Below are 25,661 nucleotides of genomic sequence, written 5' to 3'. Positions count from 1 at the left end.
TCCACAAATCCCTGCCCCAGTCCTGTATCTTCCCCGCCTCCTCCCCGAGCGTGCCACATTCCCGCTCCTTCTCCCGCCTCCCCAGTGTGCTAACGCTGCCAAACAGCTGTTTGGTGGCAGCCAGGCAGGAAATGTTGGGAGGTAGGCGGAAGAGTGGGGACATGGCGCGCTTGGGCCATAGGCGGCAACTCCATGGCTGCTCTGGAGCTGGAGCACCCATAGGGAAAAATTGGTGGATGCTGAACACCCACCGGCAGCTCCCCGTGGCCCCGCCCCCCTGCTCCAGCTCACCTCTGCCTCCTCTATGAGCATGCCGCTGCGCCCTGCTTCTCCCCCACCCCTCCCAGTGCTTGTGCTACCCAACAGCTGATTTGCGCAAGGCTGGGAGGGAGGGAGGGAGGAGGAGGAATGCAGCACGCTGGGGGAAGAGGCGGGGCCAGGGAAGGGATTTGTGGAGGGATCCAGTGAGGCAGGGAGCAGGCAAAGTCAGGGCAGGGATGGGGGGCAGAGTTAGAGAGGGATGGGGGGCAGGGCCAGGGATTTTGGGAGGGATCCAATAGGGCAGAGAGGGGGCGGAGTCAGGACAGGGCCGGAGTTGAGGGTGGGGGAGCACGAGCACCCACTGGCGCCAACAAAACTTGGTGCCTGTGGCTTGGGGGGGGATGAGGAGACGGGGCGGAGGGTGAGGGGAGCTTGGCTGCCGGTGGGTGCAAAGCACCCAATAATTTTTCCCCACGGGGGCTTGAGCCCTGGAGCACCCACAGAATCAGTGCCTATGGTCTAAATTAGCTGTTACCAATCAAGAAAGAGATCTTGGAGTCATTGTGAATAGTTCTCTGAAAACATACACTCACTATGCAGTGGAAGTAAAAAGTGCAAACGGAATATTGGGAATAATTAAGAAAGGGATAAATAAGACAGAAAATATATTGCCTCTAAATAAATCCATGGTATGCCCACATCTTGAATGCTGCGTGCAGAAGTGGTCGCCCCATCTCAAAAAAAAAAAAAATATTGGAATTGGAAGAGGTTCAGAGAAGGCCAACAAAAATGATTAGGGGTATGGAATAGCTGCCATATCAGGAGAGATTAATAAATCTGGGACTTTTCAGCTTAGAAAAAGACAGCTAATGGGGGGGATATGACAGAGGTCTATAAAATCATGACCAGTGTGGAGAAAGTAAATAAGGAAGTCTTATTTATTCCTTCTCATAACGCAAGAGCTAGGGGCCAACAAATGAAATTAATAGGCAACAGGTTTAAAACAAACAAAAGGAAATATTTTTTCACACAACACACAGTCAACCTGCCAGAGGATGTTGTGAAGGTCAATACTATAACAGGGTTAAAAAAAGAACTAGTTAAATTAATGGAGGATAGGTTTATCAATGGCTATTAGCCAGGATGGGCAGGGATGGTGTCGCTGGCCTCTGTTTGCCTGAAGCTGGGAATGGCTGACAAGGAATGGATCACTTGATGATTACTTGTTCTGTTCATTCCTTCTGGGGCACCTGGCATTGGCCATTGTTGGAAGACAGGATACTGGGCTAGATGAACCTTTGGTCTGACCCAGTATGCCCATTCTTATGTTCTTATATTAAATGTTAGTTACAACATCTGATCTGCCAGCTGCTAAGGAAAGATAAAATCAACTTACATCATTCAAGGAAGTAAAGTAAGTTAAAACTCATCTGGAGTTAGAATTCTTGATGTAAGCTATTGATATACATAAAACCCAGGGAATGCAATTGATAATTTATACCTATTAGAAATAAGACACTCATTAGATACGTGGGTTAAAAGTTCCTTTAGTGCTTTTCCTGTGGATTCCAAACCTCAGCTGAAGGAGATCATCACTCCTTTGCCTGAGACTTTTTTTTTTTTTTTTAATAAAATACATTGAATACATTTATTAAAGTGGTCAACTTTCAACAGAAACAAATTTACAAGGGTTACACCAATTTCCTGTTTCTTATGTACCCATATGACCGGTGTGACAGGATCCTCAGGGCACATCCTGAGAATGTGGGACCCCTGTGCCCCCTTAACTCTCCAGCCTGGGCTGTTTCTCACAATGCCTTGCAAGTGACAAGCAGCAAACCCCTCCAGGCGCTGTTATCACTCAGCACAACTGCATGTGGAGTCCTACACCCAGCTAGATTGCACGAATGTTCCTAATGCCACTCATGAATCACACAGAATAATGCACCAGCCAAATCTCCCAGCCATGTACCTCAGGAATATACAGTCTTGCACTGCTCAAGACGAGCAGTGAAAGTTTATTAATTGATTCCCCACTTCATCAATAGAATGTGGATATATACCAGCATTCGTAAATCTGAGATGATTTACTAAATACTTCAGGCAAACTCACTGGTAAAGATAAACAGTAAAACAAGTTTATTGATTACAAAAGATAGGTTTTAAGTGATAAGTCAGAGTTAGTTACCAAAGAAAATAAAAGCATGCAGTCTAAACTCTCAACCTTATTAGATTGAGCAACATCTAGATTAAGCAGTTTCTCACCCCACTGGATATTGCAGTTCATAGTACACAGGTTTCACCCTTGAAACCTGGGGCCAGTCTCCTCTGTTGGAGTCTTTAATCTTCTGAGTGTCCTTGTTACTTGCAGGACAGGTAGGGGGAGGAGAAAAGGCCAAGCATGGGGCCACTGTATTCTGTTTTATTCTACAAGCACATGGACTAAGGGTATAAAAGTCTAGGCATGTCTGGTAGACATTGCTGAGTCCCCAGGCAAGGCTGAGCAATGCCCCTGGCCTTATGCAGGTGAGTCATTGAATTGTAACTCCCTTGCTGGACAATGGCTGTTGATGGTTGTTTGACATCCGCCCGGGCGTTGGTTACTTTCCTTGCTATTGTCTCTGGGGAACTAATATCCAGCCAATTCCCCAACTTACAGCATGATCATAACCTTTCCCCTAATATCTTACATGGCGTCTTTTACATGCAATATCGCAATTATATAAATGAGGAATAAATATAGGGGTTACAGGGCACTCCTCTGTTGTGTAGAGTCTCATAACCGGTCATATTGAGTTTCTATAAAAAGACATCATGTTGGTTATACTGAAATCATGTTATAAATGAACAAGCAAACTTAAAATGTTGACCATTACAATAACGCACTTTAAACATTTTCTGTATTGAAACGCTAAAAAGACTCAAAACCAAACTTCCCAGCTTTGGGCCTAGTTCCTCTAAAATTGGCATTTTCACCTCTAACATGAATAATATCTAGTTGGGCAACTTGTAAATGTTGACAGAGACAGAGGAATATTATTGCTTAATCCTACTTCCCACTTTTTATTAACTTTTTCCTGTTTGTCAGAATATTAAAGAAGTTCACTTATCTGTATTTTCAACAGTGCATAAAAGCCTGTGGCTTTAAGCACTAATATAGAACTGAAACACAAATGCTGATGTTTGAAACTACTGACTGAGTCAAATAAATACTTCCTGCAATTTTAAGCGACCAGTAAAATAAAGTTACCTAACTGAACAAGAGCACCAGAGCATTATTTATCTTGCTGTATTTCTTTTCTTCTCCATTTATTTATCAATCACAAGTAAAAGAACAACAAAATAGATGTATACGCGCTAACACCTCACAGCAGCACCCAAGAACAATACAAATGACTAGGCAAAGAGTTAAATAAGCTACTAAAATGGAAATAAAGGTCACAAGTGACTACCACATAAACTGATAGGAAAGTGATAGGGAGGTGTGCACCATGAAACAGCACATCCTTTAGGGTTTTGTTTTTAAACACTGTATCATTAAAAGATCAGCATGTTCACGTGTTTACCTAAAGGACCCTAAAACTTTAGACATTAATGAGAGTTAATATTCTTTTGGAAGGGTCTCCTCTCCCAGAATATGGACATAGAGTATGCTGGACTCCTCAGATAGCCAGACACTCTATTTAGATATTTCAAAAAAAATAATCAATGCAACATTATCAGCCAAAAATATATTGAATAGGCATATGGTGACATTGCCTCAATGGAACAGCCAGCCTGTTTTGAAAGAGAATACTAATTTTTAAAGCAATTCCTATAGTGCACAGAACAAGGTGGTCACCCCTGGATTATCCACTTCCACAGACTGATGCCATCTCTGTGTTGATGACATCCCAATCCACTTCTCTATCACAATTTATACCCATCACCTCTTCCTTTTTAACATCTCCTCTTGCAGATGGACTACCACATCTCAAGCTCAACATGGCAAAAACTGATCTTCTCAACTTGTCTGATAGTCTTCATTTGTCTACATCTTTGTCACTGCCTTGTCTTCTCCTCCTCTTTGGCTCATAATACCATAAGAACGGCCACACTGGGTCAGACCAAAGGTCCATCCAACCCAGTATCCTGTCTACCGACAGTGACCAATGCCAAGTGTCCCAGAGAGAGTGAACCTAACAGATAATGATCAAGTGATCTCTCGCCTGTCATCCATCTCCACCCTCTGACAGAGACTAGGGACCCCACTCCTTACCTATCCTGGTTAATAGCCATTAATGGACTTAACCTCCATTAATTTATCTAGTTCTCTTTTAAACCCTGTTATAGTCCTATTCTTCACAACCTCCTCAGGCAAGAAGTTCCACAGGTTGCCTGTGTGCTGTGTGAAGAAGAACTTCCTTTTATTTGTTTTAAACCTGCTGCCCATTAATTTCATTTGGTGGCCCCTAGTTCTTTTATTATGGGAACAAGTAAATAACTTTTCCTTATTCACTTTCTCCATGCCACTCATGATTTTATATACCTCTATCGTATCACCCCTTAGTCTTCTCTTTTCCAAGCTGAAAAGTCCCAGCCTCTTTAACTTCTCCTCATATGGGACCCTTTCCAACCCCATAATCATTTTAGTTACCCTTCTCTGAATCTTTTCTAATGCCCATATATCTTTTTTGAGATGACGAGACCACATCTGTACACAGTACTCAAGATGTGGGCGTACAATGGATTTATATAAGGGCAATAAGATATTCTCTGTCTTAGGGTATGTCTACACTATGGGATACTCCAAATTTACAGATTCCGATTTTTGGCAACCGATTGTATAAAGTCAAGTGCATATGGCCACACTAAGCACATTAATTTGGCAGTGTCCATCCATGTACCGAGGCTAGCATCGACTTCTGGAGTGTTGCACTATGGGTAGCTATCCCATAGTTCCCACAGTCTCCCCTGCCCATTGGAATTTTGGGTTAAGATCCCAATGCCTGATGGGGCCAAAAATTTGTTGCGGGTGGTTATGGGTAAATGTTGTCAGTCAATCCTCCCTCTGTGAAAGCAACGGCAGACAATCCTTTTGCGCCCTTTTCCCTGGATTGCTGGGCAGATGCCTTAGCACAGCAACCATGGAGCCCATTCAGTCTTTTTTCACTATCACCATATGTCTACTGGATGCAGCTGACAGATGCGGTACTACAGCGCTACACAGCAGCATCCCCTTGCCTTTGCAAGTCAGCAAAAACGGTTACCAGCCATACTGTACCGTCTGCTGCTTTGCACGTTAGCAAAGACAGTTACCAGTCATACTGTATTGTCTGCTGCTGTCATGGGTGCTCCTGGCCGGCCTCGGTGAGGTCGATCAAGGGCGCCTAGACAAAAATGGGAATGACTCCCCAGGTCATTCTCTTCTTTAAGTTTTATCTAATGGAGAGTCAGTCCTGTCTAGAATATCAAGCAAGCCTACTAAAGAACCAGAGAGGCAAATGGCCACTCCGGGTCAGAGCCCCAGACATCCCGTAGAAATGATGAGCTGCATGCCATTCTAGGGGTGCCCCTACAACAACCCCACCCGTTGCTTCCCTTCTCCCCCACCCCTCCCAGGCTACCGTTGCAGTTATCCCCCCATTTGTGTAATGAAGTAATAACGAATGCATGAATTTGAAACAACACTGACTTTATTGCCTCTGCAAGCAGAGATCAAAGGGGGGAGGGGAGGATGGCTGGCTTACAGCAAAGTAGAGTGTATCATCATTCTGCACTTGCTCAGCTTATAGCTGAAAATGGGAATCTGTAATAAGCACTAGGATAGAAGCACAGGCAGGACTGAATCTCCATTTGTATGCGGCCTTTGGTTGACACCGGTAAAATACAAAATGTCCTAGGACATGTATGTTGGGGGACAGTTCTAAACGGCAGCTTAATGTTTTTATCTGCAGCAAAATGTAGAGGTCTAAGTATCTGATCGTGAGCCCTGGTAGCAAGTGGTAGGGTGGGGTAGGTGTGACCGCACGGTGCTGCCGACTGGGAGAGCAGCCTGAGGCAGAAGCCTCCAGATGGCATGATATTCCAGGCAGGACTGAATCTCTATTACACAAGACTTAAAGAAGAGAATGACCTGGAGTCATTCCCATTTTTGTCCAAGTGCCCCCGACCGACCTCACCAAGGCGGGCCAGGAGCACTGACGTCTGCCCAGGTGTCCCCGACCAATCTCACTGAGGCCAGCCAGGAGCACCCACAGGACGACGATGACAGATACCAGTCATACTGCATCGTCTGCCATCTGCAAGGCAAGGCAAGGCAAGAGGATGCTGCTGTGTAGTGCTGCAGCACCGCATCTGCCAGGAGCATCCAGTAGACATACGGTGACAGTGAAAAAAGGCGAGAAACAATTTTTTTCCCTTTGCTTTCATGGGGGGAGGGCGCTTACAACATATACCCTGAACCACCCGCGACAATGTTTTTGACCCTTCAGGCACTGGGAGCTCAACCCAGAATTCAAATGGTTTTCAGAGAGAGTGCGGGAACTGTGCGATAGCTACAGTCGTCAGCTGGCCCTCCCTCCATGAGTATCCATTTGATTCTTTGGCTTTCTGGTACGCTTGTCGCAGCTCCTTAAGTTTCATGCAGCACTGTGTTGAGTCCCTGTTGTGGCCTCTGTCCATCATGGCCTTGGAGAGTTTTTCAAATGTTTTGGCATTTTGTCTTTTGGAATGAAGTTCTGATAGAACCGATTCATCTCCCCATACAGAGATCAGATTCAGTATCTCCCGTATGGTCCATGCTGGAGCTCTTTTTTGATTCTGGGACTGCATGGTCACCTATGCCAATGAGCTCTGCATGGTCACCTGTGCTGATCAGCACTCCATGCTGGGCAAACAGGAAATAAAATTCAAAAGCTCACGGGGCTTTTCCTGTCTACATGGCCAGTGCATCCAAGTTCAGATTGCTGTCCAGAGCGGTCACAATGGTGCACTGTGGGATAGCCCCCAGAAGCCAATAGCGTTGAATTGTGGCCACACTAACCCTAATTCGAAATGGCAACGTCGATTTCAGCGCTACTCCCCTTGTAGGGGAGGAGTACAGAAATTGATTTTAAGAGCCCTTTATGTTGACAAAAATGGCTTCGTTGTGTGGACGAGTGCAGGGTTAATTCACTTTAATGCTGCTAAACTCGACAAAAACTCGTAGTGTAGACCAGGTCTTATTCTCTATCCCTTTTTGAATGATTCCTAACATTCTGTCGGCTTTTTTGACTGCCGCTGCATACTGCATGGACATCTTCAGAGAACTATCCATGATGACTCCAAGATCTGAGGTAAGTGACCAATTCTTTTGGATTAGGAGTAACCTAATGTGAGGTGATTTTTAGTTTTAATAACCTTTCATCACAAAGTCCAGTTTGTCTGGGTGGCAAGACTGGCAGGAACGCCTAAGAGGACTGTTTGTGACTCCACAGTAAGGCTAATATAATGATCAGGAGTTCGCATTTGTTACTGGCTTCGTGAAATCTAATAATAGAATATACCACCAGTTTGAGATGTCTGCCCTGTTTTCTGACAGTCTGACCTAAGTTCGGCACTTGCAGTGGTGAGCCACTTAAGATAGCATGACAGACGCCCTCTGAGAATTCTAATAGATTGATGAGGCATGACTCTTCCCCAACATATTCCATTCATCTACCTGTCTGAGAATACTGTTTTTTACTATAGTTACAAACAATTTGCTTGGTACTGAAGTTAGGCGTACAAGCCTGTAATTGCCAGGACTGCCTCTGAAGACTTTTTAAAAAACAGATGGTACATTAACTCTGGTCCTGAAGCTGATTTAAGCAATAGGTTACATACCACAGTTAGTAGTTCTGCAATTTCATGTTTGAGTTTCTTTAGAACTCTTTAGTGAATACTATCTGGGCCTGGCAACTTATTCCTGTTTAATTTATCAATTTAATTTAATCAAAGCCATCTCTACTGACACCTCAATCTGGGACCATTCCTCAGATTGGTTGCCTAAAATGAATGGTTCGGGTGTGGCAATCTCTCTTACATCCTCTGCAGTGAAGACTGATGCAAAGAACTCAATTAGTGTCTCTCATTTCCTTCAACTCCCCCTCCCTTTGCTCCATAATACCCTTTCTCCTAATCCCTCCCTTTGAACCATCTTCCTCTCTCCTCTTAACTTTTTGTACCTTCCTCCATGCTGTTCCCCCGTGTTGGAACTCCAACCCCACACACGTCTTTCGTGCACTAAAAAAGTAACTTTTCTTTACTGTATCCCTCCTCAAATATATTTCTCTCCTGAAACACTGGTAGGATAATCTTTCATAAACATTGCCACTACCTATACCACTGCTCAATGACGGTAGCTCCTGTGGAGAGGGACAATACTTTTCACGTACTGTGAGGTGCTCAATAAATATTCATGACTGTTAGAAAAGCTATTCAAGTTAATAAAGCCCTTTTCTGCACCTGTGTGTATGGTATAGGCTATTAAGAGCAAAATTAGCAGGCAAAACAAGAGTTATTTATCATATTGATAAACCATTTTTCCCCCCCAATAAAAGATTCAATATGCATGATCACTTCCAGAATTAATACACACTCACCATCTGTGTTTCTTCCTGGCATTTCTGCCTCACATCATTTAGCATATCTTTCAGTTTGGCTTTCTGCTGGTCCATTTCATCTAGACGGTCTTGAGCATCTTGTTTCTGAGCTTCCAGCTCTTGCAAGTTACTTATTTCTCTGTCTAAATCATTTTGCAGTTCCTGAAAAAAGTTCCACAACATTATTGACTACATTTAACTAATGTCTTGTGACAAGCGGTTAAGCTTAAAGAGACATACTGAGGTAGGCAAACCCCAAATTCAACCTGCCTGTGTTGCCTATAGAATTTTCCCCATTCAAAGGTTTCAGTGCTTTTTGTAAACAGATTAAAACAAAAAACAAAAAAAAAACATGCCAGCACTTCAGCACTCATGAGTAATCTACTATAACAAATCAATGTCCATGCGATGGGAGAAGAGTTTCAGAAGACAAGGATTTCAGCTATTCCAAGCCTATTATAAATTATTTTTAGAACATGAATTTCAGAATTTAGATGGATACCTTCACAAAGTTGTTTAAACAGTATTAATGAAGCATTAACAAAGAGAAACATTTTCTATTATATTCTATACTATTTGCATTTCACACTAACCAGCATAAAAAAAAATATTTCCTACAGTGCACAGAAAAATTAAATCATCGTTACAAGTTATTCCCCCAGTGCCAGAATAAACATACCCAGATGATTTAATAAAGGAAGTCGTGTGGAAAACAAAACAAAACAAAAAAAACTGTTTAAAATATGGATGGTGCTTCCTGTAGAATTTTAAAGAAATGTCATTAATAATAGTCCAGAGTTTTTACCTGAACTTCATTGGTTTTCTGTCTAATTGATTCCTCCTTTTCTCTAAAGTCCTGCTCTAGTGAATACTTCTCTCTGTAAGGAAAATATTCACATGACTGATACAATTAAAATAAGACAATATTTTACAAAAAAATTAATTAAATGTTCTTTTGTAAACAATGCACAGATGAAAAAGCAATCCTACATTTGTGTCATACTTTCAAGAAGTAATTAAGAAATACGATTTTTCATATTTAAAGACTGATCTGCCCTCCAGTCTTCTCACTTCATGCACTAGGCTCCAAGTAACCTTCTAGGCACTGCTCCTGCTCTCAGTAATCAGTGGGAGTTATTATTAACTTCAAAGATAGCCAGATAAGGCTCCTGAACTGTAGCATTCAGAGACAATATAGGACCACTGGAAGTAATGATCACCAGTAATCAAAGGGAAGTAATACTGAAACTGTTCTACTAATTAGGGATTGAACTGTTCCATTTAAATGAAAAGGAAGGTTTTAATTTGTGCAAAATTTACTTTACCTACCTCAGAGTGATATTTCAGAATGAACTACTCTGGTTATAAATAAAAAAATACAGTGACCAATTGGGTTCAACTATATAAAAGGTGATGGGACCCTATTTTTGATTGTACCATATATACACACACACACTTTTTTTAAAAAACAAGAATCTATGGAACAAATAAATGCACTGCTCCCTAATGAACTAGACTAAGAAAGGTTTCCTCTTTTTTGGAGGGTACAGCGGTTAGATACTCTAATGCAATTTGTTAAGAGCCACCATTAGTGAGGAAAAACCTCCATTTCCCAGGCTCCGAATACTCAACTTTAACAGTACACTATATTTACCTCTGCAGATGTGCAATCTCTTGACTAATATCATCAATTTCTTTCATCCCTGTGAATTCTCCTGATCCAACAGAACTTGAACTATCCTGTAAGATATCAAAATATTCCATTATAAAGTAAGCCAAATGAAGAACAGGAATGCATTCTGGGCAAAGATTGAAGATACAGGTCCACCCTTCACTTTACACTTGGCCAATGTACACGGCAGAGGGGCACTGCTGGCATATGATGGCATATATCACATTGGTAGATGTACAGGTGAATGAGCCCCTGATGGTGTGGCTGATGTGGTTAGGTCCTATGATGGTGTCCTTTGAATAGATATGTGGACAGGGTAGGCACCGGGGTTTGTTGCAGGGTTTGGTTCCTAGGTTAGTGTTTTTGTTGTGTGGTGCTGTTGCTGGTGAGTATTTGGTTCAGGCTGGGGGGCTGTCTGTGAGGACTGGCCTGTTCCCCAAGATCTGTGAGAGCGAGGGATCATTCTTCAGGCAGGGCTGCTCAGAGGATTTAGGGGGCCTGGGATAAAGCAATTTCAGGGGCCCCTTCCATAAAAAAAAAGTTGCAATACTATAGAATACTATATTCTTGTGAGGGCCCCTGTGCGGCCCGGGGCAAATTGCCCCACTTGCCCCCCGCTCTCCCCTGGACGGCCCTGGCTTCAGGATAGGTTGTAGATCCTTGATGATGTGGTGGAGATGCCACTAGCCGTCACCTAGAGCCCCCATCTAAAACCTCTCCAGCGCATCATCAAGGATCTAGTCCTCACAGACTGTTGTTTTTGCTGATACAGACTAACACAGCTACCACTCTGAAACCTGTAGAAGCTATAGTGACAGCCATTCATCACCAAACAGAGAGTATACTGGAAGTTAGGGGGCCAGATTCAAAGGTTCTCTCCTACTTCTTAAGCAGGGAAATGCTCATTAAATGATCAATGAGGAAGGACCTCAAGATCTGGCCTTAAGTGTAATTAAAATCAGCATTTCTAGTCCCCTGAAAAGTGACAGTATTTGAGAGAGAACTGTAAACAGAATCCTCTCAGCTGTCATTGTCTGATAATCAAGACATCTACAGTATTTAACTATATTTTTAAATAATACACTGCAAAAGGCTTCTTACTATTGTGATAAGAAAAATAGGCTTTTTTTCTTTTTAAGCACAAAATATGTGGTATTTTTTAGCAGAAACTAGCAACTCAGAATCAAGGAATAGGGGACCTGAGTTCCCAACTTACATGATTTAACATCTTAAGACCCTACTTTGGGAAGATGAGGGATCCTTTGGCATGTTTGTTTAGCTGGGGTCAGGTAAGCATAAGGAAAATCTAGATACTAATTCTTAGAGTTACTAGACAACAGCTCCCTGTTCTCTAACACTACTCATATTTTATAAGTACAAACATGCACGGAGACTTGTACTGTTCACTGTGAATCACCAGAAACAGAATATGCCTTCCAACTTCCTTGCAAATATATAGTTAAAAATATGAGCCGCCATGTTAGTCTCTTAGGGTATGTCTACACAGCGTGATAGCACTTTAATGTGGCTGTGTAGTTATGGCTCCAGTGCTGGGAGAGAGCTCTCCCAGCGCTGTAATAAAACCACCTCTGTGAGGAGAATAGCTCCCAGCACTGGAGTACTATCTTCAATGCCATTTCACTGCACTGAAACTTGCATTGCTCAGGGGTGTGTTTTTTCACATCTTTGAGTGAAGAAAGTTTCGGCGCTGTAAGTGGCAGCGTAGACAAGGTCTTAGATAAATACAGCCCACTAATCAACATGAACGAAAAGTTCATAAACTACACTCACATAAGATGCCATTTTTTTCATGCTACATTTAACTATAAACATAGCAAATCAAAAATATGAAGCAATGAATTAAAGAATGAGTGGGAAGTTTAAGGATCTTGCACCAGGGTATATTTATTGGCAGCAATTTAATGTAAGTTATGGACCTAGTAATTTAATACGCCAACACTGAGCCACCTGTCAAAACAAGTGCTTGAAAAATTAATGGATCTCAGATTGTTGAAGGAGCTCATACCACTGGCTAAACAGCCAGAAGTGGCAGGGTCACATTGTAATTACATCACCATACTGTTAGGTGTTATAAGACACTAGTGCTAAGAGATGGGGAAAGACACAGAAATAAAGAACTAAAAGTTACAACTGGACTATACAAACAAATTTGCATTCTTTGGGGTGTTCCAATTACTCACACGACGCATTTCTGTTAGCGCAGAGATCTCAGTTCCTACAGGGGTCAAGTAACCTGACAGAGTCTACGGAGAAAGGATATAGGAGAAATAGAAGAGCTTCAGAGAATGGCAACAGAAATGGTCACAGGCCTGGAAAGATTTCCATTTGGGGAGAGAATGAAAAGATCAAGACTATTTCATTTACAGACAAAATTATAAGTTATATGACAAGTGCATTGTATGCATTGGATGAGGGCAATGTGAGTGTCAAGGAGGCCCATAGATGAAGGGTGAAATACAGTTGAAACAGATAAAAGGAAATTCTCCCCCTACAATCCTGGAAACACACAATGCTTTGACCACCCGTAGAATTCACTGCTACAAGTTATTGAGGTAAAAAGCCTAGCAGGATTTAGAAAAGAATGTAGAGTATTATTAATACAGCTAATTACACTAACATCGAAAAGGTATAAGCCTTACCCTCATGCTTCAGGGAATAAACCATTAATTGCCAGGAATTAGGAAGTCATTTCCCCCATTACTTCAGACCTGCCTTCCTCCAATCCCATCTCTCAGTCTCTTTCTATCTCATGACACCTGCCAGATGTCTCACTGTTAAATTTTATGTAGCCAGAATTGAATTTGTTTTCACTCCAAAGCACTTCCCCTAGTCCTCCGTTCTCAATCACTGTTTGACAACACCACTATCATTCCTGTGCTCAGGCTTGCACCCTGGTAGACATCTTTAACTTCTCCTCTTTCTCTGAGTCTGCAAAATCTAGGCTGTGTCCAAATCATGCCACTTCTTCCTCCACAATGTCTACAAGATATACTCTTTCCTCTCTGCCCTGACAGAAAAACCTTTGCCCTTGTCTACTTGCTTGACTGTATCTTTCATTTTGCTCCCGCTCCCACTCCCTTTCCCCTTCTTCCTTCTTGTTACCCAGTTTATCAGAGTCTTCAAAGTTTATCTAAGAAAGGCCAGAAATCCTAAAACGTTTTCTGAAGTAAAAATAAATAAATAATTAAATTACTTAAATAAGAACTTTGTCCAGTTCATAACAGTTAATCATCTGTTTGCAGAAGATTGACACAGAAGTCAAACGTTAACAATTTAAAAAGCACCTAAGTGATTTAGGGACCTACATCCTATTTCCAAAAGTGATTTGGACACTTATTGAAACTTGAGATTTAACTTCCTATGACACTTAAGCACCTAAGTCACGTTTGAAAATGTTACTCATTACCTAATAGTACAAGGATCAATGGCAACAACAGTGAATGAAAAGTGTAAGCTTGGAAATAAGGTTAAGAGAGAAAGGGAGAGAGATACTTTACTAAGAGCAACTCCCATTCACTCACCTGAACTTGCTAAGTATGGCAGGGTTCTAGTCTAACCTATCATCATCATGCTGGAAAAGTTTTCCCTTATGTGAGAATGACTGATAAATAAGACAAAATATCACCACTACTTTTGTGATGAAAGATATACTTTTTAATAACAATTTTAAACTGGAATTTTTCCAGGCACAAGGTAGGATTCCCTCTGGTAATTGTGAAACTGGCCTCATATTTTTGAAAGCTACCAAGGTAATGGACAACTCATTTAATATGATTTTTTGCAATTGATAACCAATTTATGAAGTATTTTTTGAAATCTGAAAATCAGTTATAAACAGAAGATAGACAAACATTCCTGTAAGTTAAAGATTCAGCAATTCAATGGGTACAAAATATAAATAAAAAATTAATAGCTCTCAAAGCTAGTTACTTTCAAATCACATATTGGTCCAGTAGAGCAATATATTTATTAATAACCAATTACTTACTTGTATGGGAGCATTCCTCTCTGCAGGAGGGATCATATCTGGGGACAACACCTGTGGAGGATCAATCCCTTTACTGACCTTCTGTTGAATGAAATACATGGCTAGTGCAAACTGATCTTTGCTTAGCTTTCCCATCTGTCTTGTGTCTGCCAATGCCCTGTTAGAAATTGGTTATTCTTACCGTAAGTCAAAATGTGTTATAAACCAAACAACTATTAATATTACAATGACATCTGAGATACAAATACATATAATTGTATTGTTGTTTTGGCCTCATCAGAGCCCATTTCCTCCCTGGAAAAGTTCTACAGGCTGAGCTATGAAAGTTTTATTAGATGCACTTAGCGAATGAATCATCATCTTTTCTTGGAAAAAATGCCTTTGACTTTTTAGCCAGTTGAATGATAGGACTGATAAAATGTTCCCCATTCATGGAATAGTCTATATAATATGAGTACTGATTGCAAGTTATGCCACTATTACAAAGACATGATAAGGAGGGGTATGTTTTCAAAGTTTCATAGATCTCTCCAATGCCTTCCAAGTAGAATCATAGTATCATAGAAATGTAGGACTGGAAGGGACCTTCATAGGTAATCTAGTCCAGGCAGGATTAAGTATTATTTAGATCATCCCTAATAGGTGTTTGTCTACCAGTTCTTAAAAACCTCCAATAACAGAGAGTCCATAACACCCTGGATAATGTGCTCCAGCGCTTAACTACCCTTACAGTTAGGAAGTTTTTCCTAATGTCTAACCTAAATCTCTTTTGCTGCAATTTAAGATCGTTGCTTCTTGTCCTGTCCTCAGTGATTAAGAATAATTTATCAGCCTCCTCTTATAACAATCTTTTATACGTGAAGACTGTTACGTCCTTCCCTCAATCTTCTCTTTTCCAGACTAAACAAACCCAATTTTTTCCATCTTTTCTCGTACATCATGTTTTCTAAACCTCTAATAATTTTTGTAGCTCTCCTCTGGACTTTCTCCAATCTGTCCACATCCTTCCCAAAATGTGGTTTTCAGAACTGTACACAATACTCCAGATGAAGCCTTATAAATGCTAAGTAGTGTGGAAGAATTACTTCTCATGTCTTGCTTATAACACTCAGGGTCGGCGCTTCCATTTAGGCGACCTAGGCGGTCGCCTAGGGCACCAGGATTTGGGGGGCGGCAATTCGGCGGTGGGGGTCCTTCCGCACTCTGGGTCTTCGGCAGCAATTCTGCGGCAGATCCTTCACTCGCTCCGGGACCTACCTCCGAAGTGCTTCAAAGACCGGGAGCATGGAAGGATCCACCCTCAGGGTGCCGCTCCTGGGATGCCCCCACCTCGGTTCCCCACGTCCAGCTGCTTGGGGAGCATGTGGTGCTGAGCCGGCAGCTGAAGCCGGAGCGCTGTGCGGGCAGCCCCAAGGCGCAGCCCCTGCTGCGGGGCTTCCTGGAGGGCGCCGCGGGGCAGCCGCATGCCGCCACTACTCCGGACTCCAATGTGACTTGAGGCCCCTGGTGGGACCCGTCGGGCGCACTTTAGACGCTTAGGCGCACCCCCATAACTTCCCGCAAGCGCCCAAATGCCCCCCAAAGACCCCACTATTAGCCCGGCACAGCGTTCCCTTAAAATCCGTGCTTTATTCCTAGGCCTACGCGCAGCCGCGCGGAAAGTGCCCCCCGCCGGGCCCGCTGTAATGGTACGCCTCCCCGAAAATAGTTCGCCGCCCCACGCCCTGAGGGAAGCCCCCTGTCCTACGGGGACCTCGCCTGCCTCCTCCCTGAGCACTTGCACTACCGCGCATCTGGATGGGGGAGCGAGGTAAGGCGGGGCGCCCGTATCCTAAAGATGTCCCCGAGCCGCGGCGGAGCCCCAGCATTGGGGGCCGGCTGGTATGGGAGCACCAGGAAGCAGCCGCCTTCCCCTCAACGTGTTCTGGGGCTCCTGGCGGCTGGCAGGACGGCCTACGGACCCGCAGCTGGCCACCCACCTTCGCCTGGCTCCACAGTCTCACTAGCATCCCCGCTGACCACATGGGGAGGCCAGTGAGGTGCCGGCCAGCCTGGCATGCTAGTGCCCAGGTCGGGCCTGGCAGCGCCAGTAGTCGGGACGCAACCGCTCTCAGGCTGGTTCGCCCACCTTTAGGTTCAGAGATCTGTAACCGCATCCCCAGCTCTCGAGGCTTTTCCCTCTAGACCTGGCTGGCTGGAGTGTGGGACGGCTGAGACGAGCCCCTAGCTTACCTGGCCGAAGACAGGTCCGCCCCGGTAAGTTTTTGAGCTCAGAGCGAGCAGGCTCATGCATGAGGGAAGGAATGGCGAGAGCACCTATCACGGTCATATTAGTCGGCTGCTTGGCATGATCCTCCCCTAAGGGTGTCCGCAGGGACACAAGGTTACAAAGAGGTAAAAAGCAGTTGCTAAGAACCACGTTAATAAAGTAAAACATAAAACGAGAACAATTGCTAAGGGACAACAATCCAAAACTGGAGACACAACACACTGGTACACCATTATCTCGAGCATTGGCCTGCTAAACCCAGGGTTTGAGAGTTCAATTCTTGAGAGGGCCATGTAAGGATCTGGGGCAAAATCAGTACTTGGGCCTGCTAGTGAAGGCAGGGGGCTGGACCAATGACCTTTCAAGGTCCCTTCCAGTTCTAGGAGATAGGATATCTCATTTCATTTTCTGTTTAGGACTTGTCAAGAATCACAACTATATGTCCTTTTTGTTTGTAATCTTAATATTGTGACTAGAATATGTTACCAGTATTTTTCCCAATAGAGGTGTCACCTAAAGAATTTTTTTAAATAAACATTTATTTTGAATGTGTTCAGTATCAGAATTTAAGATGGGAAAATCTGCACAATGATAAGAGTATATGTGGAAGTAGGTGAAATGTGGCAGTATTTTGGAGTTGGCATTGTTATATCAAGACATTGAACCTTCATCTCACAGTGTAGGCCACCAACCAAGTTATTTTGATTTTGTTGTTGGTAACATATTTGTTTTAGGTGGAGCAATATTACATCTCAATCTTTTTGATGGGTTCTGAAATTTGGTAAGCCATAATTGCATAGATTGCAGTGTTTGTGTGCTGTGACTTTGTTTGTAAATGGTGACAGGTAGCATATGAGAGGACTTGTAAGCTCCAGCTGTTATATAGAATTTTTTGGGGTGTAATGAATAGTTTTAGATTGATGTCACTGGGGCTCCTTTGGTCATGTGTCCTGAGCAGGGTGCATGTGCTGATCTCTGCTATGCATATATCTTTATGTAGCTTTTTGTTCAGGAGCTGAGATAATGGTGTACCAGTGTGTTGTGTCTCCAGTTTTGGATTGTTGTCCCTTAGCAATTGTTCTCGTTTTATGTTTTACTTTATTAACGTGGTTCTTAGCAACTGCTTTTTACCTCTTTGTAACCTTGTGTCCCTGCGGACACCCTTAGGGGAGGATCATGCCAAGCAGCCGACTAATATGACCGTGATAGGTGCTCTCGCCATTCCTTCCCTCATGCATGAGCCTGCTCGCTCTGAGCTCAAAAACTTACCGGGGCGGACCTGTCTTCGGCCAGGTAAGCTAGGGGCTCGTCTCAGCCGTCCCACACTCCAGCCAGCCAGGTCTAGAGGGAAAAGCCTCGAGAGCTGGGGATGCGGTTACAGATCTCTGAACCTAAAGGTGGGCGAACCAGCCTGAGAGCGGTTGCGTCCCGACTACTGGCGCTGCCAGGCCCGACCTGGGCACTAGCATGCCAGGCTGGCCGGCACCTCACTGGCCTCCCCATGTGGTCAGCGGGGATGCTAGTGAGACTGTGGAGCCAGGCGAAGGTGGGTGGCCAGCTGCGGGTCCGTAGGCCGTCCTGCCAGCCGCCAGGAGCCCCAGAACACGTTGAGGGGAAGGCGGCTGCTTCCTGGTGCTCCCATACCAGCCGGCCCCCAATGCTGGGGCTCCGCCGCGGCTCGGGGACATCTTTAGGATACGGGCGCCCCGCCTTACCTCGCTCCCCCATCCAGATGCGCGGTAGTGCAAGTGCTCAGGGAGGAGGCAGGCGAGGTCCCCGTAGGACAGGGGGCTTCCCTCAGGGCGTGGGGCGGCGAACTATTTTCGGGGAGGCGTACCATTACAGCGGGCCCGGCGGGGGGCACTTTCCGCGCGGCTGCGCGTAGGCCTAGGAATAAAGCACGGATTTTAAGGGAACGCTGTGCCGGGCTAATAGTGGGGTCTTTGGGGGGCATTTGGGCGCTTGCGGGAAGTTATGGGGGTGCGCCTAAGCGTCTAAAGTGCGCCCGACGGGTCCCACCAGGGGCCTCAAGTCACATTGGAGTCCGGAGTAGTGGCGGCATGCAGCTGGGGCAGGGGAGCATGGGGAGGGCTGCCTGCAGAAAGTAAGGGGGGGGCGGCACGCAGGGGAACTCCCCACCCCAGCTCATCCCTGCCCCGCCTCCTCCCCGACCACACTGTAGCTGCTTCACTTCTCTCACCTCCCAGGCTTTCAGCACCTAAGCTGATTGGCACCACAAGCCTGGGAGGAGAGAGAAGTGAAGCAGCCACGGCGTGCTCGGGGTGCTCGTGCGCAGAGCAGGGGTGAGCTGGGGCGGGGGAGGGTGCCCCAGGGCAGAGGGTGGAAAGCTGCCACGGAGGGGGGGCGCCTCAGGGCCGGGGGGCGCAAGGTGGAAGTTTCGCCTAGGGCACGAAACATCCTTGCACCGGCCCTGATAACACTCCTACTAATACATCTCAGAATGACTTTTGCTTTTTTGCAACAGTATTTCATTGTTGACTCATGTTAGTTTGTGACCCACTATAACCCCCCATCTTTTTCTGCAGTACTCCTTCCTAGCCAGTCATTTCCCATTTGTATTTGTGCAGTTGATTATTCCTTCCTAAGTGTAGTAGTTTGCATTTCTCCTTACTGAATTCATCCTATTTAATTCAGACATTTATCCAGTTTGTTAAAATCATTTTTAATTCTAATCCTGTCTTCCAAAGCAATTGGAACCCCTCCCAGCTTGGTATTATTCCCAAATTTAACAAGTGTACTCTCTTTGCCATTATCCAAATCCTTTATGAAGATACTGAATAGAACTGGACACAGGACAGATCCCTCCAGGATCCTACTCAATATGTCCTTCCACCTTGATTGTGAACCATGATAACTACTCTGAGTATGGTTTTCCAACCACTTGTGCACCCACCTTATAGTAGGTTCATCCAAGTTACATTTCTCTAGTTTGTTTACGAGAAGGTTATGTGAGATAGTATCAAAAGTTTTACTAAAGTCAAGATATATCACATCTGATTACCCCCATCCATAAGGCTTGTTACCCCATCAAATAAACAACTTTAATCTGAACATGAGAGGAAGGGAAGAAAATTGATTTAGTTGTTCTCCTTGAGAGACTTTATCCTTACTTATAAATGTATGCAATGTTGTTGAGATAGGATGGTAAAAGAAGCCCTACAGCTATGAAGAAGAGTAGCAGTGGCAGTTAACAAGGGAATTGCAAGTATCACATTTCTGGATGAAAAATGCTATTTCCTAGAGTCAACTAGCTGAAAAAAAAAAAAATCAAACCAAAGCAAAATCAAAACAACAACTAATGATGAAGTCTTACCATATATGTGCTAGAAGATTTTGAGACAGGCCTGAGTGCATAAAAATATCCTTCACTTCTTGGCCACTCACATAGCCATCCATGTCCATATCAGTTTTTAAGAAAATTTCATCGTATCGCACCTTATCAGACATTGGTACCACCCAATTCACAGATGGCTGAAAAACAAAAAGGTTTTGTTACGTTAGCAAAACCCAAATATAATCTTTATTAATACACTGAGGGCTCACTTGTGCATAATGCTGAGTACCCTCAATGTCAACACAAACTGAGGGGTGCACAACGTATTGTAGGATCAAGCCTATAAACAGTTCACTGATATTTCCCTTCCCTTCAGTCACATATCAAGATTAATACTGTATGTGAGCATCTCACAAATACTGAGAAACAGAATGTTCATAAACTAGGTACATTCTTCCTATTTATATAGAGACTTACTAACACCCCAGACTGGTGTGCTTATTGACAGTGCTCTGCACTGCAACTCAGGAGATCCATATTGGAGTCCTGGGCGCAGATTCATCCCTATACTGCTGCTAGCGCTGATGCAGGGACAAGCTCCCTCTCTTGTGAGCCCAAGCTACTGATCATGCCACTAAGATTTGGGCTAAAAGAGAATTTTCACCATTTAACATTCTGCATTCCCCACATCCTGTGACATCATTTGTTTTCAAAACATAAAATACTTTCTCTCAAAAAAGTGCTTTCCTCGGGAAGAAAAGTGATCCAGCAAAAAGTCATTTCACTATTTTGCACAGTTCATTGCAAAGGATATAAAAATTAACATGAGACTTGTACCTGTGTTTGCTTGATGCTGTGTTTGGGTGACAAACTTCCTGTGCTATTCAGGCTGTTTACACTACCATGGGATGGGGTAGAACGAAGGCTATCTTTAGGTGGAGGACTTGCAGGAAGAACAGGAACTGCACCAGGAAAAACTGGCGTCTTCTTTCTTTTGGAAGGTGGTATAAGTGTGGGGGGTAATACTGAGGGAACTGGCTCCTTCTCAAGAGCTCTATATACCAAATGCATTGCCTGCAAAGGCAAAAGTTAAAAAAATCTGTAATACACCAATGAAGAGAGAAACACACAACAGTTTCCAATGGTAAGTGTCCAAAATACTAGGGAGAGGGAGGTAAACATGATAAGAGACAAGATCAGAGATATAGGTCAGAGCAGAGTTGTACATGACTTTGAATGCAGGACAAAATGTTTAAACTTGATACTCTGGGCAAGGGAGGGTCAGAGGAGAGTTTCAAGGAAGACGACCATTTTAGTGGCTGTAATTTGAATGATCTGGAGTAGGGTGCAGTGTGAATAATGAGCGGCCAGAAGGAAGGAGTTTGCAATGCTCAAGACTAAGCTCAAGGAAGCAATAATAACTACACATTACTTTGTCAAACTTTTAATGAATTCAGAATTTAAAACCTACCACAGCAAATTCATCCTTGTCCAGGTGTCCATCCTTGTCAATATCACTGAGATCCCAGACCTAACAGAATGTAGACAAAAATTAAAGTTGAAGAACATGTTACAACAAATTTTATTAGTTAGAGTATAAGTTAATAAGTGGGTCAGAAAATATTAATTGTATTAAGAATGTTAATGCCCTCTAGAAATTTGAGGTGCATTTTCTGAAGATCATATTAGTTATACACGAAAGCACATGTTTAGGGCTGACAAGAGATGTAAAAGGATACAAAGTCTCATCTGCTCTAGCACTTATACGTCAGCCTATGTTATCATAAATAATATGATTATGATGGAGAGGCTGAGTGGTACAGTGGATAGGAGACAGAATGGTGACGCAGGAGTCATGGTCTCTATTTCCTAGTTCTGGCATAGACTGCTGTGTGACTTTAAGCAAGTCTCTATCTTCTTGTGGCTGTTTCCTTTCCCACACTTTATCTGTCTTGTCTATTTAAACTGTAAGCTATCTGGGGCAGGACTGTTTCATTTATATAGAGTGACCCTAGACATCACCAAAACAGAAATAGTAATACAGAGCCTGAAGCCTTTTAACACCAAATGCAGCATAATGTTCAAGTGCAAGGTTAAACAATTACTTTTCATTCACATCAAGGCAAAGAAGGAAGTGGTCTTTCATGGTCAGAATGAAAGCATATTTCAGGAAAGATAGGGCTCATGTTGAACTAGCTGGAGCCCAGACTTGGCCCTGACACAGAACAGTATATATAGCTAGGAATATGGTTTAAAAAAAAAAGAAAAGAAAAACTGTATAAGGATATTTACTGCATGTATTACATATTTATGAGGGGAGCCCCAGAAGTTCAAAGCAATTGCTCAAAAATAACACAGAATGTGTAACAAAAGTACAATGCAACACTATTTAAAACTCCTGGTTTACTGATGCTTTCACAGAACAACCTGTTCCAGAGTATATGCATGATAGTTGGAGTTTATATTTAAAGTTGGTTTAATAGCTCCTAATTAGGAAAAAAAAGCTAGTAGAATATAATGCCCTAAAAGGCATTATTGCTTAGGTCAGGACAGCTTTTCTAACCAAGAGGCACTCACTTTCATTTTAAACTGACTTGCTTTTCAATTTAGTAATTTTTAAACTAAAGTTCTTGCTCTTAAAAGAATACAAGACAAATTATGCTGATCCAGCCTAGGGCCAAGTTTTTTTTGTTGTTTTGCTTTTAAATGGACTACTTATTTAAGTCTCTAAATAATGGTTTAGAAAGCGTAACTTTAGGCAGCCATTTTTTAAAAATCTTGGCCTAGATCTGAACTATTGCTTCCATTTAGAGTAATGCTGTTATGATCAGTTACATTACATATTTAATTTCATTAGAAAGAGAAGTTACATTAAAGAATGGTTAGGAAAATCTGCCGCACACTTACCCTTCCTAGGATATCAAGAGGCAGCTTTGAGTTCATCAGTACTGGTTTTACTTTGTCTCCTGAAAGTAAACCGTTTACTGGCAAAAGGCTTTCAAAAATACCATCAAACTTTGCTTTTTCTTCCACCTAGTTGGTAAGAAATAGCCTGAATAAGTAAAAAAGTGTGCCTGTGTGAGTGTCGAAAATTAAATCTTGCAAGAAACTAAGTGACTGGTCAGAAATTTATCATTTTAACTTCCTAGTTTCCCAGCACACACCTGTATGCTAAATCCTAAACAGTGTGCTGTATTTAGATGTAACACTCATGGAACAGACTTTAGGACCTTATTTTTTTCAGTATGAAAACAAGCTTTCTGGAAATTACAGGACTGGGTTTACAATATGCATTTCTCTAGTATTCTAGAAAGACAAAGCATTTTGATTCACACACTGGTGCCCAGATTTTAAGTTATGAAACTTTCAGAGATCATTTACACTACTATGAAGTGTTACTTCCAAAGATTTTGCTTCCTCCATTATAACATAACATACAAACTAGAAACCTCTATTTAAATGATTTGATCATTTAAATTTTACACAAGCAGAAATTTTATTTTACATTTATAACAAAATTAGAAAATTAAGTTATAAATACAAGATATGTAGCAAAAGTTACTGTTTTCATTTGACAAACAGCACGCATGAAAGAAATCATAATCTTAGAAGGTTGTGGGTTCAAGTTCCAAACTAATACTTGGGGACAGGATTGGTGAAGTGCTTCATTGTTCTTTAGATCAAACATTAACTCAAAGTGCCTTCTGCTCTGACTCTGGCAGCTAGGCAGAAGATACAAATCTTAGAGCACAACCCTCATGTACTGGACAATGCTTCTTACAAATATTATAGAGGTCTGTCGCATCTTATACGCATTTAACATGTGCGATTTCAGCTTTACGCGGCTGGCAAAAACAAAAAAAGAGAAAAATAACAATTTAAATACTGTTTCTGTAGCGTAGGCGATTCTGCCCGCCATTCAACTCAATGTAATTTTGACTATATGCGGTTTTCACTTTTTACGCGCTAACCACAGAACCAAACCCCCGCAGAAGATGAGACAGACCTGTACCAAATGCTGACAGAGGCTTGTCACAATACTTATATTAAATATAGAAATAAATAAAAATCCATATTCAGTACTGTGTAATGTTCACGTCTGCTTCAATAAAGGATGGTGTCCCAAAATGGGAAGTATGTTGTCTTGGTAAAATTAATCTACCAAACACAGCTGCCAGAATCAGAATTTACATTTAAAGAATGGATTCAAATGTACCATCTTCTATACTTACCCTAACAGCCCAGTAAGCCTCTGTTGAAGGAGGTGTGATCAATAAGGGACTGCTAGTGTCATGCTAAAATGAAAAAAGTAAATATGTTTATGCATATGTAGCTTTCTCTTTAATATTTAAATATTTTACAGATGGCTATTGATATGAAGTATTTCATTTGCTATACTGAGAAGAAAAACAAACTCTTGCATATCTTATCCAAACAGAAAAAAAAACTTTAAATGTCATATTATTTATTTGTATTACTGTAGCACCTAAGGGCCTAGACACTGACCAGAACCCCACTGTGCTAGGTGCTGTACAATCACAGATCAAAAAGACAATCCCTGACCCAAAGAGCTTACAATCTATGTCCTGTAACTATCAGGAGAGTAATTTGTAAAGTAGAAAAGATTTCCCCAGTTTTCATTTTAAGCTTCAGTTCTAAACTTAAAATATCACTTACAAATTTAGGAGGTGGTATAGTCAAGTTTAGATTGCTCAAGTTAACATCATGGCCATTCTGTGCACATGCCACAAGTCGCAATGCAACATAGAAACCCTACAAATTCAAACACAACAAGTAAATGCAGGACATTCTGTTAATAAAAACAAGTAATCTAGCTCACTGTTTTTAAGCAGGATAATCTGTATATTGTTTTTTATGATACTATGCAGATACCATTGCTTAAATGATGAAACCACATTTCACAGAATATCAGGATTGGAAGAGACCTCAGGAGGTCATCTAGTCCAACCCCCTGCTCAGAGCAGGACCAATCCCCAACTAAATCATTTGGGGAGATGTTAAATTAATTGCTCTCACACTCCCACCCCTTCCATTTATTTCTACCTTTATATATTTCTACAGCTGGGTCTTTAAAGAAAAGAAAAGGAGACTTTGCAACAACTTTGTGTACAGCCTTTTTGGCTTAAGGAAAGAAACCCAATCAATAGTATACATTCTAAAAAATGCTTTCCCACAATTAAGCCATTGTTGCCAAACACTTTTTCTTAAAAATGAACTAAGTTTTAACAAACCCAAACCCCACAACCTGCAAAAGCTATTTAATATCCCAAATCATTAACAATAATATATGGGTAGACTTAGCCATTACATTTTAAAACAAAATTTGAAAAGCCATTCTTCATCCATTTATTTGTCAAATCCTGAGTTCAAGTTTTGTAACTCTCTTCCAAAAACTGATGCCATTACAAACACTCACAGGAGCTGCCAGCATAGCTGCATTCCCTGTTCCGCCTTTGCAACAGAAACACACAATCCTGAACTCAAGATCTAGCAAGTAAGTGAAAGAGAAACTGATTTTTAAATATATTTTA

The 25,661-nt window shown here is 42.4% G+C and overlaps 1 protein-coding gene across 7 annotated transcripts in view; it reads right to left on the bottom strand.

Annotated features, from left to right (window-relative positions):
- EPS15L1 (epidermal growth factor receptor pathway substrate 15 like 1) overlaps positions 1–25,661 on the bottom strand; it is a 77,684-nt gene that overhangs the window by 38,065 nt on the left and 13,958 nt on the right. For 3 of the 7 annotated variants that reach the window (XM_032777526.2, XM_032777529.2, XM_032777530.2), the window contains exons 5-15: positions 24,787–24,882; positions 24,342–24,404; positions 23,017–23,142; positions 21,581–21,640; positions 20,947–21,183; positions 20,149–20,306; positions 14,546–14,702; positions 12,738–12,800; positions 10,519–10,604; positions 9,670–9,742; positions 8,865–9,026 (exon numbers count right to left, since the gene is read on the bottom strand). In XM_032777526.2, coding sequence (XP_032633417.1) covers positions 8,865–9,026; positions 9,670–9,742; positions 10,519–10,604; positions 12,738–12,800; positions 14,546–14,702; positions 20,149–20,306; positions 20,947–21,183; positions 21,581–21,640; positions 23,017–23,142; positions 24,342–24,404; positions 24,787–24,882 — 1,281 coding nt within the window. Of the gene's footprint in view, positions 1–8,864; positions 9,027–9,669; positions 9,743–10,518; positions 10,605–12,737; positions 12,801–14,545; positions 14,703–20,148; positions 20,307–20,946; positions 21,184–21,580; positions 21,641–23,016; positions 23,143–24,341; positions 24,405–24,786; positions 24,883–25,661 lie in introns of those variants that run through there. The other 4 variants (XM_032777527.2, XM_075070978.1, XM_075070977.1 and 1 more) reach the window with 3 other exon arrangements.

The sequence above is a fragment of the Chelonoidis abingdonii genome, chromosome 11 (assembly GCF_003597395.2).
Source record: "Chelonoidis abingdonii isolate Lonesome George chromosome 11, CheloAbing_2.0, whole genome shotgun sequence".
Taxonomy (NCBI): domain Eukaryota; kingdom Metazoa; phylum Chordata; order Testudines; family Testudinidae; genus Chelonoidis; species Chelonoidis abingdonii.
The sequence above is the reverse complement of the archived record's forward strand: the minus strand, read 5'-3'. Positions and strand labels throughout refer to the sequence as shown.